The following is an 18,674-nucleotide window of genomic DNA, read 5'->3' on the forward strand; positions in this document are numbered from 1 at the left end:
TGAACACTTTATTAATCATGAATACAAGAAAATATGATCATCTCTATGATTACCTCTAGGGCATATTTCCTACAGCCACGACGGCGCATGGCTGCGGCGCCCAGTAGCCATGGTGGGCTGGAGCTCATGCGGTGGCGCTCTCCTGCGCCTCGAGCTTGCCTGCAGGCCCCGCGCCGGCATCTCGGGGAGACGGTGCAGCGGCCGGCGGGGAGGCGGGGAGCAGCGGCCAGCAGGCGGCAGGAGCAGCGGGCCGCGCGGGGAGGCGGGGAGCGGCCGGAGGTGGCGCGGAAAGCTCCGACCAGGAGCAGTTGGTCCCTCCCGCCACATGCCTCCAGTTTTAGCAAACCAGCCTTTTGTTTGGTATATTTGGGTCAAGGAGAGAGAAATTTAGGTATAAGTATCCATATACCAAATCTGCTGTAGGTGTTTTTAGTGGATTTTAGGTATCCTGCCAATTTTTAGTATTTAGGGATAGGTATACATTATAGCAAATCTACTGGAGATGCAGTAAGTCTATAGATGAACGTTTTGAACTTTAACAAAAATAAAAAATGGTGCAACATTTCTTCAGTAATACAAACTTATTTTGCTAGTGACTGAAAACCATGTAAAAGATCTCTGAATCTTAGTGATATATTGTGCACCACTAGAGGCCAAAAGTCTAAAAAAATAATATATAAACAAGTTCATATACCTATTGAGTATAGTTGTCCAAATGGGCTCAGCCCGCTGGGCCAGCATGGGCCCGGACCGAAAAAGCACGGCCCAAGCCCGGTGTAGCACGGCACACGTCGTGCCCGTGTCTGGGCCGCGACTTCGGCCCACTGTGCCGGGCGGGCACGGTACGGAAAATGGGCCGCACAATGTGTCTCATTGATTTCCTACCGTTGGATCTCTTTAGATGAGTAACAACCGTTGGATCAAAATCGTATCTGTAAAACATCTCTCCACCATCTCCCCCAGCTCCTCCAGCTCCCTCCGACTCGCACGCAGGCCGCAACGGCACTCGCGCGGCCACGACCGGGGGGCGGTGGTGTTCCTGTGGGCTCGAGCGCCTTGCCCGCGGAGTTCACGCGGCCTCGCCCGCAGCGCTCGCGCGGTGGCGTCATGCCCGTGGCGGTGCTCGAGCAGTGGCGTCTCGCCCGCAGCCTCGGCGGCATCTCTCCTGCGGCGGCGTCTCGCGCATCGGCTGCAGCGGCGGGGCGTCTCACGCATCAGTGGCGGCGGCGTCATGCCGACGGACGGCACAACCCCGGCGGGCCGCCGTGCCCATCAGCACGGCACGAGTATTCATAGTACCGTGCCTGGGCTGGGATGCCGCACGGCAGCACTAAGCGGCACTGCACGACAACACCGTCGTGCCGCATCGTGTTGTGCTTCGCCGTGCCAGTGCCGTGCCGTGATTGGGCGGCCCGTTTAGCCAACTATACTATTGAGAGAGCAGGGACCAAGTGGGGTAATGTGGGGGCTACCACGTGGTGTTCCTGAGCTCATGACCTCCGACTCGCGAGCCAAGCTGGAGGCCAGGGCTAGGAGCTCCTGACGCCACGCGTCAGCACACTAAGGCAAGGTGAGTCCGGAAACACGGAGAGAGCGGTAAACAGCACTTTGTTTTAATTAACCCAATTACGAGAGTAAACACAAATTCGCTATTTTCTTGTGAAATAAAACATAACCTGGTCATTTGATTTTGTAATTTGGTTTTCTTGCCATGAAGTTCGAAGAGGGGATTATAAATCGATCATGAGAAAAATACACACGTGGTCGATGGACTATTATTTTGGCTGTGAAGGAAAGACCATGCCCGAGAAGCCTAGTTGTAGGGGGAAACAGCTCAGGTTTTCCTCCTAATCATGTTATTAATGCAATATGGTTTATGTTTTATTAGTTTTTAAAAAAATCACGGTAGGCACATATTAACGAATTTGATTAAAAATGGTGTATTACAATTCAACAATTTAGAAATTCTTGTTCTATATGATCCAAAATTTTCCAAAAGTTGATTAGAAAATTATAAAGAAATTCCAAATTTTACAAATAACTAGTTTAAAAATTTTGTGATGAACTTTACATTAATAATAAACAGTAGAATACGATAGTGTGAAAATGAAAGTCATACATTCTTGTACGTATGTATTTACAATGAATTCATTGAAACTCATATATCATATATACTTGTAAGCTCGAATGAATATATTAACTGATAGGTATAAGTGCTTATGACAAGTGAAATTTTTGAGTGCAAGGGTTTTAAATCTGTCGGCATGTTTCATTCGGATTGGTTCATTTTTGATATCCACATATTTTATTGTTCATACCCCTTTCTGCTTTTCCTATTTCCTATCTCCCTTTTGAGAAAAATCCAAAAAAATGATTAGTTGCTTTATTTTTAATTGTCACCCCTAGTACCAAATTTCAAAATAGTTGTAGTTCCGTGATACATGTCGAAATACTGGGAGTTTCTTGATTTTGTTCAGGTAAAAATAATAGTAGTCAATGAAGAAATTTACTCTTTGATTTTTAGCAACTTCCTATTCACTAAGTCTGGCTGCAGGTTATTGATCTCCTGGCACCAATTAAATTCACTCAATTATTGTACTCCAATGCTTGCGTTCCTCCCAACTGGCTCCTGCAATCTGATGTGAAAAACAATGCCAATTTAGCAATAGAGATGCATATATAATGAATTTTCTACCCATAAGAAAGTTTTTTTCTTTGCTCCTGGAAATAAGTCAATATCACCAATAATACCTGGTACTCTCATATATGAGCCTTCTTCACATGCTTGTGGGCTTGGTTATGGGTAAGCGGTCCTCTGCTATTGTCGCTGAGGCACATATATGAGAATACCAGCTATAACTAAATTCAACCACCATCTCTAGAAGAAAGTGTGTGCTGGATCCTCCCGCACTGACACCCCATATTGGTGCGTGTCACACCCTAAAATTTTAATTTTAGGTTGTGAATATTTTTTCAAATACATTTATCCATAATTCAGAGTTTTTCTCAAGAATTTACCAGATTTTCCTGGTATTTATTTTCAGTTTTCTATAGAAAATCCATTTTTGGAAATTTCTAGAAAGATAATTTTAGAAGTTCCAATTATTTTAGTTGGACTCGTCACTGTCCAAAATATTTTTGAGATTTTTCTCATAATTTCAAAATGAGTATGAACATTTTCTTAGTTCAAAATAAATTATTTAGACTTCTCTAGATTTGTCCTAACGGCGTGGGCCAGCCCAGCTGAGCCCGACCCGACCTGCAGCCACCATTCCCTACAAGAGCCTCTCCGCTGGCCACTCGAACATAGCCAACCCCTGCATAGCACCACCTACTCCATCTTAACTCGTGCACCACCGACGTCGGACCGGGGGCTGCTGCCCACCTCCGGCAACCCGACGCACCGCGGCTGTCGCAAAAGCAGCCAAGGTGAGGCCGCCATGAGGATCCCCAAGCCGATCTGCACCTCCTCCATCTCTCTACACAACATCGTTCCCTCTCACCGGACACTGCCGCCCATGGAGCAGAGGAGCCGCTGCCACCATCTTCTCCTTCCGGCCGAATCTATCCATCTCCGCAACGGGTAAGTGGTAGAGCGGATTCCTCTCATCGCTCTCTCCATTTTTACCCACTTCCCGAGCCTTCTTGCACACATCAAGTTGCCGGGAATTTGAGCTACAATACCCACCGGCGTCTGTGAGAGCTGTTCTTGAGCTCCCGCGTACGTATTAGCCCCTATCATCTATGTTTTATCGTGCTTAAGCCCCTAAAATCCTATGTAGCTCCGAGCTTGCCATTTTAGCTTTGTTTAAATTCGTTCTTGTTGCATCAGTTTGGTTTTAGCGTGAGCTGTCAGTAACATTTACCGCAGTTCTCCTTTCATAATCAAATTTGGAATTAATATGATTAAAGACTATTTAAACTAGTTTTGTAATTAAAACCAAATTAGAGTTCTACCTCAGTTTTCATAATAAATATTAAATTGATTAACTACCAACTAAAATATATCTTTTAATATAACTTGCTATAGAAATAGAGCAAATCGTCACATATGTTACTAGCTACCGGTTTATAAACATTGTTAAAACAGGAAATGTGATCTAGTTTTGTTCGTATCGTCGTATAGAACACAACGTTGTCATCAGTTCTAGCAACTAAGATACTATAAAGATGAAAAAAAATATTTTTATGGATAAGCATCATTCAATAAAAAAACATCTGAGGATGGGAAGGATGGAGGGGGCATGTAGATGTGGGCCATATGTACAGCGAGCCGCCGATGCTGTTGCGGGCATCATGTTGCTAGGCTAATGTATTTTGCTTTGGACGAGGAGGAGTAATGGGTAGGGCGCTCTCCTATAACGGGCCACCAGGGCAGGGTTGACAATTTGGGATGGAATTTCGCGAAATTCCGAAAATTTTGGTTTTATAGACAGGTCCAAAAACTATTTACCGATTGAAATTAATTTTTAAATATTTTTCATACAAAATAAACTAGAAATATTAGAAAAATAAAAATAAAAATACAGAAATTCCAAAATTCCCGAAATTCCGCATTTATCGGTGGGGTCCGAATTTTTTTTTTACTGAAATTAAAAACCCTGACCAAGGGAGGAAGACGAGCCTGCTGGGCTGAACAGTTACGCGATCGTACAGGAGCGTGACTAGTCGCAAGATAGATTTTTCCAATAATAATCTCTGCATACTCAGGTCACATGGATTGGGCCGGGTTTTATTCTACACAATTGTGGGTTGTAAAGATATTGACTTTTCATGTAACTAGGGTCAACTAGTCTATCTATCTATCTATACTATCTATAAGGATCCTCTCTTAGCGGACCCACCTGACAGCTGAGGAATCGGTCCGTCGGACTGCAGACCGACGAAAACTCAACGTTCTAAAATGTTTCCGCTAAAACTGATTTTTTTTTTCTACCACGAGCGATTATAACCGCCCGCCCGCGTATACCCAGATTCATCTCCAGCAAAAAATCACGCCTGCTCGATGATTCAGTCCCATCTCTTTCCATCCGCGTGCCACCCATTCCCTCCACATCCCATCCATCCCTCGCTTTCCATGGCAGATGCAGCGGCCCGCCTCCTTCCTTCCATCCAGGCGCGGAGGAGCTCCAAGCATGGGCTCGCGAAGTGGCGCCCGAGCACCCTGGCTCCCTCTCCCCCATTCATGCCCCGAGGGCAGCACCCGTCCTCCCCCTCCCGCACCCCCGTCGGCCTCCTGCGCAGTAACGGCGCATGGCTGCTCTGGCAACACCACCGGCGGCAGTGGGAATAGCACCGGAGGAGGAGCCGTGAAGCGATCCGCCGGGCATCTGTGCCCGATGTGGGCGTGGGGCTGCATCGAGCTCGTGGCCGCCGGCCTCCTCGGTGGCCCCCTCGCCAGTGGGGACCGCTCCAACACCGCCGTAGCCATCAGGGTCTCGGCCGCCAGCGGGCTCGTAGTCATCGTCTGCTCCCGCAGGTCGGTCGCCCCCCGCCCCCGCGTCCCGCTCCCTGCTCCCACATCCCCCGGAGTCCGCCCCGTGGATTTGTGTTCCCTGGATTTGGGCCAACTGTTTTTGATACACATTTTAGGATTCGGCCGCTGCTTTGCTTGCTTCGTGATGATGCAGCTATACGATTGCTGTCGAGCTTGGATTTTATTGTTCCATGGGTTTTATTGTCCCATTAACTGCGAATTTAGTTGGTTGCCACATCGGGACATTTTTCTTTTGCCAATTTGGTCTGCTTACGGATTATGGATCGTCCTACGTAGAATCCAAATGCATTTGTAGCTTTGTACTCTCTTCTATAGGTTTCCGTTTGTAACAGTGTAACCACTATACGGACATCTGGTTTTGTTTCATAAATTCAACTAAGTTAATTTGCTTTGAATGTAATGCTACTCGATTAGTGAACGGAATGATCTGTCCTTCCTTACATTTGTAATGATCGTTTGTTCCAGAATGTGGACGCTGCCTGAGGCAAGCAAGATTGCTAGACGAAATGCAAATGTAGAGGGAAGCAACATGCCGGTTGCTGCAGAGTGCGGTTCTAAGAAGGTACATCGTTTCTATCCCTCCTAATTCTTCTCCAAGCATTCCAGAGCAGTAGACTTGTCTGTTCATGCCTTTCTATTGTGGCACCAACCGGTCGACCCCCACAAGTAACCAGTGTTATAAAATTCAGTACTAGCCAACCCCACAGAAGTGAGTTACTGAAACTAAAATTTTCGTGTCAGTAAAAAACCCACAGAAAAATTAGGCACCCACCCACATGGAAAAATTGGTTTTCAAGTAGTGCTAGTACTATTACTTATTTATTTCCCCAGAAATCAAAACACATTTGTAAAGCGAATTTAATTTATGCTTGCTTACTTCCATTGTTGACTTGTGCGCTGCAGAGGTTTTGTACGTCGTGTTCGGTGGCCAAGTGCTTCTGCGATCACTATGTAAGAAAGCTTTATAGGAGACGTGAGTTAACTCACATAGGAGACGTGTTTTTTTACATCTCTAAATTTGCGTCTCCGATGTGAAATCATAGGAGACACAGTTTTCCGTGCATTTTTACAAACCCGCATCTCCAATGACCCTCACATAGGAGATGCGGATTGTTAGCCCGCATCTCCTATGAATTCACATAGGAGACGCGGGTTGCCAACTGGCGTCACCAATGATGAATTAAAAAAAGAAAAAAAGAAAAAAAAGGACATAGTATACCCTTATATACATCACATATACACATATTTTATCCATTCTTTACATCAAATTCACATTCTTTATCCACTATATAGAAATGCAGTCCTAATCCATTGAACTCATACAAATCCACTATTATCTTGTGCATAAACGAAAACAAGACAACATATCACTCGATGCTGATTTCAGCTGAGAGCCAAGTCCAAAAAATCCTATTCCCATTTCCTCTCTAACTGCTTTGACCTATAAGAACATGCAAATTCTAAAGTGCTATCATAACTGTAAAGAAATGCATATCTGTTGCAGAAACAATTGGAAAAACAAAGGTTAGAAGGAAAATTTGAGAGCAAAGAACATAGCCAAGCAAGTTAATCTGACCTGTTGCATGATCTGTTGCAGACTGCTGCATGGCAACTTCAAGAAACCTCAATCTGGCACTGAATAAAACACGCACAAATAGAGGCATCAATCTGGAAATTAAAGACAAGGCAACACAATCTGACAGTGCACAAAAGACATGTTTAAATTAACAGATGCGTACTGATCACTGATAAAGCAATACCGTAAGCAAGTCCTACACCGTTGCCGCTGCCATCGTGTGGGTGACCCGGAGGGAGCCGGAGGTGCCCGAGGAGGGAGGAGACTGGATGAGGAGGGAGTGGAGCAGGACGAGCTACCTGTGGAAGACAGAATCCGAACCATCGCGGAGGGAGGAGGCGGGGGGAGGGGTGCGGGGGAGGAGGAGGCTGCGGTGGAGCGCGGAGAGGGATCAGAGGCGGCGCACGGTGGTGGGGAAGAGTGGAGGCTGCAGCAGCGGGGAGCGGATTGGAGGAGGGGAGGGGGGTGGGGACGGATGCAAGAGCATTCAACCGGATTGCACAAAAAGTTAGGGTTTAGCTACACGCAAAGAGTCCTATAATTGATGAACTTATTGGAGACGCGGGTTTACAACATGCGTCTCCTATATAGGTACATAGGAGACGCAAGTTATTCGTGAGAGTTTTCTGGCAGACTAATAGGAGACGTGGGTTGTTAACAAGTGTCTGCAATGAACTATTGGAGACGCATTTAGAAACCACGTATCCTATAATGGTGTCTTCTTTGAGCATTTCTTACATAGTGGATGACAAAGTAGCGACAGGGAAGTTCCATCAAAAGTTTCTCCTGGGATCTCTGAAGAGGTGACAATGCATGGCTTCGACGGGGCAGGCGAGGAAATGGACCTTCTGACTTTGCTATTTGAGAGCTCGAGTTCAATCAGGAAGGTGACACTACATGCTACAGCGGAGCCTCCCGCTGGTTCCTCTCATCCTTTGAGACGGATGGTGGAAGAAGACGACCAAGGTGGCAAAGAGCCTACGGAGAGAAAACTCATAAACATCCCTTCTACTGATGGGGGTTGTTGGAAAATTGGGGAAGCTGTACACACTTGGACGTGCTAATCAACACTAGTTCATGGTGCGCCCTATTAAAAGTTATTGAGTTAAATACACCAGTGGTCCTCAAACTTGTCCTAAGGTGCCACTTAGGTCCACGAACTTGCAAAATCGAAATCTGGCTCCCTGAACTTGTTAAGTTGTGCCACTTAGATCAATATCTTTTGAGATGGCGTCACGTGGCATAAATATATGCAAAAAAACCTCCAAAGTTGCTATCTTCTACCTTCACCCCCTCCCTCCCATTCTGTCTCTTTCTCTCTCCCCACGCCTCCTCTGCTTCCTCCGCCAGTGGGTGGAGTTCGCCGTCGCCCCCTGCCTCCTCGCCTTCCACTGGAGCTCGCGGCCGCCGCCGCCCCCTGCAGCTTGTGGCCGCCGCCCCTGGAGCTCGCGGACTCCGCGCTCGCCGTCCCCACCTAGAGTTCGCGACCTTCGCGGCACGCCGCCCCTGGCTCGCCGCTCCCTCTGCTCCACCTTGGCCGCCGCACACGCCGAAGGAAGGAGCTCACGCCGGGTCGAGGAAGACGAGAGGCGGGACGGCGGCCCGCGCGAGGCTCCCCCGCCGGAGCCAGTGAGGAGGCGCGACGGAGGGAGCAGGGCGCTCGAGCAGAGCAGAGCAGCCCGGCCCCCGCCGCGCAGGCTTGCCCCACCCCGCCCTGGGCCGAGCAGCACCCCCGCCGCGCGCAGGCCGGCCCCGGCGCTGCCCGCCCGCCGTAGGAGGAGGGAGAGCAGGGACGGGGGCGCCGCCGCGAGATCCACCGGGGAGGCGCTGACGCTGGGGTGCAAGGGGCGGGGGAGCATGCGCGCGGCCCTGCTCGCCGCCGGAGAGGAAGGAGGCACTGGCAGAGGAGGCAAGGAGAGGCGCTGGCGTGCGGAGCAAGAGGGCTCGCCGCCGGAGAGGAGGGAGGCGCTGGCGGAGGAGGCAAGGAGAGGCGCTGGCGTGCGGAGCAAGAGGGCGGCAGCCGTGGTGAGGCGAGCTCGAGCCGGAGCAGGGGCGCCGCGGCGGCGGCGAGCCCGTGCGCCACCCACGTCCGCCCGCCCGCTCGGCCCACGCTGCGCGCCGCGCCCGCCCGCGCAGACGCCGGTGCGTGCGCCTCCGTCCGCCGCGACCGCTCCTCGGCCCGGCATGCGCAGCCGAAGGCCCGTCGCCATGGCGGGGCCCTGCTCACCTCATCCCTGTCGCAGCCGAAGGCGCTGCTGCGGCCATGGTGGGGCTCTGCCCGCGCCGATGCCCGCTGGCCACCCATGCTTCGCGCCTCGCCCCTAAGCGATTTAGGATGGATGGGGCGGCCGAGGAGGGGACTGGCCGGAGGAGCTGGCGTTGCAGATCCGGCCTGCGGGGATGCGCACTACCATGGCCGCCGCTGCGACGAGGCAATAGGAGGGTGTCGCCGGACACCACGGGAGGAGGTGCGCTGGCCGCCGCGGTCTCTGGTGCGCACCGGCCGCCGCGCGGCGGCCGTCGCCTACGCGAGAGGGAAGGGAGAGGGAGTGGCACGACGATGAGGGGCGGCGCCGGCTGGAGGAGCTCACCGAGGGACACAGAGCTGTGGACGCGGGGGCCGGAGTGGTCGCCGGCGGTGAGAGAGAGTTGAAAGAGACGAGGATGTAGATATATAAGATGATAAAATTTAAGGGGTTTTTTTGCATATATTCATATCTCTTGACGGGTTATGGAACTAAATAGCACAACTTTACAAGTTCAGGGTGTCAGATTTCGATTTTGCAAATTCGTGGACCTAAATGGCACCTCAGGACAAGTTCGAGGACCGCTAGTGTATTTAACTCAAAGTTATTTGTTAAGTATTATTTAGCAATTTCTGTTACAATAGTGATATTCTACATCTAGTGCAGTGAATATTCTGCACCAGCAATCAAATTACTGATAAACTAACTGATTAGAAATTATTAAACCAAATTGCTGTACTACTAAACCATGTTCAGTAAAACACCATCAGTAATCGTGCGCAGCAGTCGTTACTGAAAAAATATTCAGAAATTAGTTGGGCGTAGCTACACATAGGATGTAGAGTAGAACGTGGGTTTGTGCAATGTAATTCAAGATGATTTGGTACCATTGCCGCAAAATTGGGAGAGATGAATCTTGCAAAGCATGACATACTAAGGTCTAGGAGGTCTGCTTATCTCCAGTGCAGATCCTGAGGTTCGCGATGTGCCAGTCAATTTAACCTAACAAGAAATAAAATTTAATCAGTAATTAATAGGAAATCTAATTGCTAGTTTTTGGAATGGTTCCTTAAAAAGAGCATCAGCCAAGCTGTCCGATGTACGAGTGTGATCATCAGCTACAACAAATCCATTGGACCTGACCGAGACATCACTAACAGACATCACTAACAGCCAAAGCGATAAACTAAACCAAACTTGCCGATGAATCTAATTACAAAAAGGTTTATTCTTAATTCACAATTGTCATAAGCCAAAAATAGCCAATCGACAACTTAAGTTATAATAGATGGAACAGGATCCATAAGATTAACCTGACTGCACAATTCAACGATTGGACCTAAATGAGACATTCTGATTGAAACGGTAAAATCAGGTTAAACGGACCAGCCGATAAGATTAATATAACAAGGTACACGATTTGATCCATTATTTTTAAATGAGGATTACCAAACCTATAAGCTATCAAGATTCTGCAAGTAAAAGGGTTAGAGCATCTCCAAGAGCTTCTTCAAATCATATTAGCCAAATTCTATTTTAGCTAACCATTTAGCTAATATCTCATCTTTATATTTCACTTCTCTCCAACAAACAAGGTAAATTTCACTCTTCATATCCAACTCTCCTCTCTCCTTTCTCATCTCTCCAACTCTCTCTAGGTGGGGCCGGACCAAGGCCCCGCCGCCACCCGTCGCTTTCAAGGCGAGCCGATGCCGCCACCAGCCGGCCTCCTGCTGTTCGCTGTCGCCTGGCCTCCCGTCGCTCGTCGGAGTCCGCCAGGGGTCGTCGCGCCCTGCTCATCGCAGATCGACTGGAAGGGGGCAACGACGGGTGGCCTCGGATAGCGACAGTGGCGGCAGATTCTCCCTACCCTTCCTGTTTCCCATCAGAACAGACACACAATGAGCATTGCAGGAACCAACTAGGGCCTGAATGATGACTAGTGTTGCTCGAAAATCACTAGAGATGATGTCTCACCGCGAAGCTCCTCACCGGCGGCAATGGAGATAGCGGAGCTGCACAGCACTGCCTCTGTAGCAGAGGAAAGGTCCCGCCGGGGCAGGAAATCAGTCGAGGGGCTAGAGGAGCTGCTCGCGATAGAAGGAATTGAACCGAGATGGACTGGAGCACGCAAATTCCGGCGAGCGGCAGCAGCTGCCGAAAAACAGAGAGGTGGAGGAAAAGCGACCTCAGCACGGCCAACCAGCACAGCGCTCCGCGTGCGCATTGGACAGCAGCAAGGAGGACCTCGGCGGAGGCAGTGCAGCGGTGATGGTGTTCGGGGACGGGGCGGCGGGAGGAGGAAGCACGCGCCGGAGGCCGCAGGACCACGCACGGGAGACCGTGGACGGCGAACGAATCCGCCTGGCAAAAATAGCGCATGGGAGACCGACGATAGCGAATAGGATAGATTAGCGAAGCTGATGGAGAGACCGTTGGATGTCGTTTTTTGCTGTTTTTTTTTTCATTTTTACATATCTAGACAGATTTAAAGAAACTCTTGGAGTTGCTCTTAGGTAGCAGCCTATCTGCAAGTAAAAGGGTTAGGTGGCAGCCTATAAATCTGTAATTATTGTAGGATAAATTATGAAATTTTATAAAAACTCTATCGGCCCTAACCGAGATAGTTTTATGGGTAATTAAGGAAGTTGATAACTTGTGAACTCAATTAAATCATAAAACAAACAAGAGATTGAAGCAATAGTAGTCTTACTTGAGTTAAAAGAGATTGGATAAATTCGTAGATTAATAAATGAAATTACAACTATGCGTCTGTAATTAAAGCTTAGTGAATCTGATAAGACGATGCTTACGAACAAACCAAAGATTGAAGCATGCAACCATGTTACTCTACTCCTACTCCTATGGTTTTGGCGTGACGCTAAAGAGATGTGTATTGATTGATGATTATTTTTTTTCAAAACCCTGTACTATTTATAGCCTAATACTAAGACTCCTAGATTATCACAACTTTAACCAACTTGATCAAAAAAGAAAACAGCTAAATCTACTATATTTACAAGGACCTTCCAACAAAAATCGGCTTGCTAGATCTTTTGATATGCATTCCTCTCATTAGCGTCATGACCAATCGCTGCGGCACCTTTGACCAGTCCATGACCGTACCTCGATCATGCTTGCGTCAACTCTGACCAAGTCCTCTGACAGCTTGGGCCGAACAGGCCATCGGCCTTCTCGAGATTCATCATCGACTCCAATTTTTCTTACCAAAGTTATCTTCGCAAAATTTAAGCATCAACAGGTACCAAGTAATTTTTTAGACTTTGCTCATTTATTCTTGCTAGTATATTATTACATTGCTGGTGGTCGCGCCCAAATTTCTGTTGGCAACTTGATTTACGACCGCATCAATTATTCCATATGGGTTAGTACCAAAGATTAGCAACCAACTAGTTGATAAGAGCAACTCCAACAATGCTCCTACTCAAGCACATACTCAAAAATTCTGGATCGAGGACAAAAAACCCCACTCCAGCAAGACCCCTACTTAAGTTCCAAGATTAGAGAGGCACCCAAATTTCACTTTTCAGTCTCATCTCCCACGAATGGCTAGGAAAGATCCTACTTTTGCGTTGTGCCCGTTTCATGCCTCCTCCACTAGCGTACCTGCCTGAACGAGCCCACAGTTGGGTCCCTGCCACGCAGTCATCAGGCCGCCGTAGCGTGGCCATGAGGTGCGCGACGGTCTCACAGATGACCCATGCCGAACTGATGAGCTCAATCGACGAACCGATGCCACACCTACCCAGTCCCCAGCAATGGCGAGCCTCGTGCAGGAGGCAGCGCGCGAGGGCTGTTGCGGGAGCTCCAAAGCGGTGGCATACAAGGCCAGTGGCGAGCCTCGCACGCGCAGGTGGTGGCGATCGCCAGGCCGGCGGCTGGAGATCCGGGGGCGGCAAGTTCTACATGGTGTTGCAGTAATTTTCTGAATGTTGCAATGATTTATTCGAGATGTTGATATCGAGATCCATGTTATCATGGGGTGTCCTGGTTGCGGGTTTATTTCGCGGAGACAACTTTTTTCATGTTGCACATGTATGAATTTGATGTTGCATGATTTTTGAATGGATGTTGCATGAAACCACGCTATGATGTTGCGGCGGGAATCGATGTGTTTGATGTGTTTTGGTACTTGCTTTTTTGACGTTGCAGATATTGATTTTGGATGTTGGCAAGCATGTATTCTCAATGTTGCGACAGAGCATCCAATGGGTAATTTTCTAACGGATGTCCGGGCACTAGCAGCGCCTTATTTTTTTTATTAAATCTAGAACAAATGTTCTATGCTTAAGGGAAAGCAAGAACACAAGGAATATTACCATTGAAACTACATTTTTACAAATGTTCATGAGTGTCACATACTTGCATCTTTGTTTTTAATGACAAGACTTAAATATCAACAAAGCTCTTTCTTTTGCAAAAAAAGAAAAATAGAAGAAACTTCTGACCTTCTAAATGTCGAACTGGATATGGTCTAAGCTTAGTACTTCCAACTCACATACGGTTTACTAGCTAGTTGGAATACAATACAAGTAGTACAACGTGTTACGTGTGTCAAGCAGTTTCTCAATCCGTCAATCAAAATCTTGCTGTGCCGGGCAACAAAACAAAAGGATGTTTCATGCCCACGGGCGGTTGTCCGATCCCCATCAAGGCCATCATGTCGTCCTTGGCCGGCGATGTCGACCGGATCAGCGCCCTCCCCGACGAGCTGCTCCACCTCATCCTGACCTTCTTATACGAAGCGAAGGACGTCACGCGCACGGCCGCGCTGTCCCGGCGGTGGCGGCGCGTGTGGATCCACGCACAGCACCTCGTGATCTTCGACACCAGGTTGCGCCGCAGCAGGGAGCGCGGCGGCCGGTACGTGAGTTTCGTGGACTGGGTGCTCGCCCAGCGTGGCGACGCCGACATAGGATCCCTCGGCATCAATGCCACGCCGGCGTTGCCCTCGTCGGAGCAGGTCGGCGGGTGGCTCCGCTACGCCGCCCGGCGCGTCGTCGAATCCCTCCACCTTCACATCTGCCTCCGTTATCGCAGGGATTTGTCCTCCGCCGCCGCCGCCGCCGTCGTGCTGCCCGACCAAGGGAGGATGACGCGCATGGCGCTGTCTCTGTCACGCTGCAGGCTCCAGCTCCCGGCAGCGGCGGAGGCCAGGTACGAGGCGCTCACGGACCTCAGGCTCGGCAGCACGACCTTCTTCTCCAGCGCCGGGCGCACCCTCGGCGACTTCGTGTCGTGCTGCTGCCCTCGCCTGCGCACGTTCGAGATCTCCGGGTTCAAAGGGTTGCCCCAGCTGGCCCTTCGCTCCGAGGCGCTCCAAGAGCTCAGGATTGACTTCGCGGAGGACCTGCGTGTGCTGGACGTGACCGCACCCAACCTCCGTGTCCTCAAGCTCGAGCATTGCTTCAGCGATTGGTGCCCGTGGAACAAAGCCGGCGGCGCCGGCGGCCACGTCGTCCGTGAGTCGCTCAGAATTGCGGCGCCGAGGCTGCAGGAGATTGGCACCGACACTTCCTCCTTCTCCAGGCGTCCGGACCTGGACATACATGACCTCACAAGTGTTCGCTGTCTCAGCGGCCTCCGGCTCGACATGCACGGGCAGTACTGCGCCGCCACGGAGGTCGGCTTCTGGCTGCTGGCGAACAGCCCCGGCGCTGACCACGTCGGCGTGTATCTCCAACACAGCAGTGTCGCCGCCCAAGCAGAGGGCGGTGCCGGTTATGTTGTTGATCTGACGTCGGAAGGCGCCTCGCCGTTCGCCGGTGTCCGGAGAATGGACATGATCGTGGATGTGGATGAGTTTCCAGAGCATCACCTGGTGCCCAGTGTGTTTGCTCTGCTTCTGAGGTGCCCTCGCCTGAGATCGTTGGACATCCACCTTTTCGTTGAGACAGTCACGGTACGTAATTTGGTTTACTACTAATGTCAAATTATTATCCAATGGAAGTTAAAACATTGCATCTGCTTTGCTTCGTTTCTGTATTTATGTGTGCTTTTTCTTTAAAAAAAATCTACAGAGCAGCAGCCGGAGGCGGGGGTGCTTCTGCGATGAGCTGCTTCCATGGACAGATAACCGGGAGATCTCCTTGGGATCACTTGAAGATGTGATAGTAAGCGGGTTCACAGAAGCAGACGAGGACGTCGACCTTGTGAGCCTGTTGTTTGCAAGCTCGGGCTCTATCAGGAGCATGAGTTTATCCTCAAGCGCCAAAGGAAAGGCTTCTGATGGTGCTGTTTCTTTGAAGCGGATGATGACGACGGAGGACGATGATGGCATGGGGACTGTCCGACGGAAACTAATGAGCATCCCTAGTGCTGGTCGGGGGCGGTGGCACTTTGGGGACAGCGTGTACACATGGACGTGCAGCGCAGCAGAGAGCTAGCTAATCTGTATGTTAAACATATCGTATTATGCTAATCATAGTGATTTATTTGTTATCAAGTGTGTGAATCCGTTTTCAGTACGTGTTATGATGTTTAGTATACACATGGATCTGATCTGAAAGAAAAAAATGGAGGTAGTTATTAGATGCTACTTTTTCCCAGACAAATTAACATTTTATCCACAGTTGGATTGATAATAACATTTTCTGACAAGTAGAAACAATTGCTTCTGGTTCATCAAGATTTACATTCACTTATTTATTTCTGTGTGATCTATCTATAGGACAAGAACCGGAAAATGTGCATATGTGATGCCTTAGAAGCTGGGAGAAGTCAGAACAAATTCTTCTTGGAATACTTTGGCTGCGGTGAAAATAATTGGTTTCCCATGAGCACATAAGGGGAAGGCCATGCATGTTCGTTTCTTATTTGGGAGCTTGAAATTGATCAAGAGCGTGACTCTAATTCAGTGCGTCTAAAGAGATGCCAATTGCCACATCTGCTGTTTCTTTGTTGAAAGTGACGGATTTTCCGAAAACACTGTGCTGTAAACGGTAAAACTTGTCTCCTTCCAATCAAATGCACCGGACAGTAAAAAAGCAACTTGTTTGTTTCTAGCTATAGGGAAAGAAAGCCATCGGTAATTCTTTAAACACAAAATAGAGCTGGAGTACTAGTATACTCAATAAGCATTTTTAACCTTTGGATCCTCTGATGCTTTCCCTGCCTACATGATGTGATGACAATGCATGACTCTTATCGTGAGTAATAAGGGCATTGCGTGGCCCTCGGCACCAGAAGCCATATGGATCGAATTCGTTTCCCCTTGGCTAGTATTTCCTCCGTTCCAAATTATAAGTGGTTTTAGTTTTTCCAGATTCATATATTTTACTATGTACCTAGACATTATATATATCTACGTGCATAGCAAAAATTATGCATTTAGAAAAACCAAAACAACTAATAATTTAGAATAGAGGGAGTAGTAATCAGCCTCAACTTTAATTTCTTGGAAAATTTAAGTTCTATATAGGTTTACTATTTGAATTGGACGGAAGAACTCAATACTAGATAGTCGACCGCCGCAGTTTCTACCCGACCGCCGCGACGACCAATGGACGAAGCCGCGCCGCATGCCGCCGCCGTCCGGGCCCCACTGCTCAGAGAGGAGAGGGAGAGGAGAGGGGGTGGCGGCTGTGGAGAGGGAGTGGGCGTGCGTGCGTCAGAGAGAGAGGGGGGTTAGCGCTGCCGCCGCCAGAGAGTGGACTGGGGGGATGAGGATAGAGCTAGGGTTTTGGGAAGGAGTATATATATATATATATATATATGTTAACAACTGGGTTTTTTGGGCTTGCGGGCTGGGCTTGATTTACCGAGGCGGTTGAGTTACAATGAACGCCTCGGTTAATATATTTACTGAGGCGGTTATGTTAGGATGACCGCCTCAATTAATATAGATTAACCAAGACGGTCAATTTAGGGAAAACCGCCTCGGTTAATGTATTTTGCGAGGTAGTTTTTTAAACCGTCTCGGTTAATAAAAAATGACCACCTCGGTTAATTGCAGGCATTAACCAAGGCAGTTTTTTAACGTGCCCGCCTCCGAGGCATTTTCAAAACGCCTCGGTTAATAAGTTTTTTTAGTAGTGATAAGAATAAAGATGGTTTTGGATCGAACGATCCCTGATTGGCTAACAGTTCCTGAGGGAAGGAAGGAAGCGATGTGGCAACTGTTTAGCAAAACTTTTATTTTTCCAAGAGGAACTCAAGATAAAGTCAAGCATTATGCTAAGAAGATGTTGGGTGAAAGTTCCCGCCGGTGGAAGAGTGAACTAAATACCAAGTATGTGCAGAAGGGCCGAACCATTTGCAGATTATGGGGGCATCACACCAACACAATGGGAAGAGTTTGTTCAGCAAAAGAACTTTGATGAATCTCTAGCTCTAAGCAAGAGAAATAGAGATCTAGCAATTTGCAACATACATAAAGTCCGTCTTGGCCCGGGTGGATACCAAAGGAAGGCCGATCAGTGGCAGCGTGAAAGAGAGGCTGCAATAGCCGCAGGGCAACCTGACCCTTTTGCTGGCCTTACTAAGCGTGGCTGGTTCTGACTTGAAGCAATGAAGCCTAAGATAGTGGATGGCAAGCCACATTTTGACAAACCCAAGACCGAAGCCGTCGCACAAAAAATATAAAAACTTTCCAAACTTCAGAATCAAGGAAAGTTCAAAGTCAAGAGGGACAAGTATGTGCTTAGTATAGCCCTTGGGTCCAAGGAGCATGGAGGCCGCGTTAGAGGCGTGTCCTCTAAGTTGTCCTCTAGGGATGGGTTCCAGGAGGACTGGTCTACCTACAAGAGGCATGACCGCTACAAGGATGAGATGATAGAAGCAGCAGAGAAAGTAGTGGAATCAAAGTTTAAGGAAATGTTACCACAAATTGCATAACAGCATCAGTCTAGGAAAATATGGATGAATCCATTGCAAGTGGGGCAGCAGCAGTCCGGCCAGATAGTGACGATGCCCCCTCCGGTATTAGCCCAAGCAAATACGACATGTGCTTAGAGCAGTGTCGCCTCAACCACAGCAGAACCATGCTTGGTAGATTCTATAGCAAGTACTACTCCATGTATGTTGATCTATTCGAATGGCAGAGCTAGGAAGACAAAAGAAGTTGCCAAGGCCCACGTGGATCCTTTTGGGGGTTTATTTGAGGAAAACAAATCCCGACCCTATATGCATGCGTGCGAGTGCAGGAGCTCCTGAAATCAAGCTATGAGAACAACTAGATAGACATCCCCACTGCAGAATGGGAAGACCACGCTAGGACAATGCGTTGGCATTACCATTCTGTGGCACAAATGAGATATCATATTGCTTGTTTTACCAGATCTTACCTTGCCATCACCACAGCAGACTCTACCATCTCTAACATATCTACCGGCCC

The 18,674-nt window shown here is 48.6% G+C and overlaps 2 protein-coding genes across 2 annotated transcripts; both read left to right on the plus strand.

Annotated features, from left to right (window-relative positions):
- The first annotated feature begins 4,995 nt into the window (after positions 1 to 4,995).
- LOC120699489 lies at positions 4,996 to 6,890 on the plus strand. Its single transcript, XM_039983491.1, has 3 exons — positions 4,996 to 5,479; positions 5,963 to 6,059; positions 6,401 to 6,890. Exons 1-3 carry the CDS (start codon positions 5,085 to 5,087, stop codon positions 6,530 to 6,532), a joined length of 624 nt encoding a protein of 207 aa, XP_039839425.1. The 5' UTR covers positions 4,996 to 5,084; the 3' UTR covers positions 6,533 to 6,890.
- A 3,035-nt stretch (positions 6,891 to 9,925) lies between these two features.
- On the plus strand, positions 9,926 to 15,785 carry LOC120699490. The gene is made up of 2 exons (XM_039983492.1): positions 9,926 to 15,242; positions 15,361 to 15,785. Exons 1-2 carry the CDS (start codon positions 13,962 to 13,964, stop codon positions 15,724 to 15,726), a joined length of 1,647 nt encoding a protein of 548 aa, XP_039839426.1. The 5' UTR covers positions 9,926 to 13,961; the 3' UTR covers positions 15,727 to 15,785.
- Positions 15,786 to 18,674: the final 2,889 nt, after the last annotated feature.

Source organism: Panicum virgatum, chromosome 3K (assembly GCF_016808335.1).
Source record: "Panicum virgatum strain AP13 chromosome 3K, P.virgatum_v5, whole genome shotgun sequence".
Taxonomy (NCBI): Eukaryota; Viridiplantae; Streptophyta; class Magnoliopsida; order Poales; family Poaceae; genus Panicum; species Panicum virgatum.

Excerpts from the sequence above, each read along its gene's own strand:
- LOC120699490 (XM_039983492.1), top strand. The coding sequence starts at position 13,962 with ATGCCCACGGGCGGTTGTCCGATCCCCATCAAGGCCATCATGTCGTCC. Across the intron at positions 15,243-15,360 it reads TTTTCGTTGAGACAGTCACG|AGCAGCAGCCGGAGGCGGGG; the intron begins GTACGTAATTTG and ends AAAAATCTACAG.
- LOC120699489 (XM_039983491.1), top strand. The coding sequence starts at position 5,085 with ATGCAGCGGCCCGCCTCCTTCCTTCCATCCAGGCGCGGAGGAGCTCCA. Across the intron at positions 5,480-5,962 it reads GTCATCGTCTGCTCCCGCAG|AATGTGGACGCTGCCTGAGG; the intron begins GTCGGTCGCCCC and ends CGTTTGTTCCAG. Across the intron at positions 6,060-6,400 it reads CAGAGTGCGGTTCTAAGAAG|AGGTTTTGTACGTCGTGTTC; the intron begins GTACATCGTTTC and ends TGTGCGCTGCAG.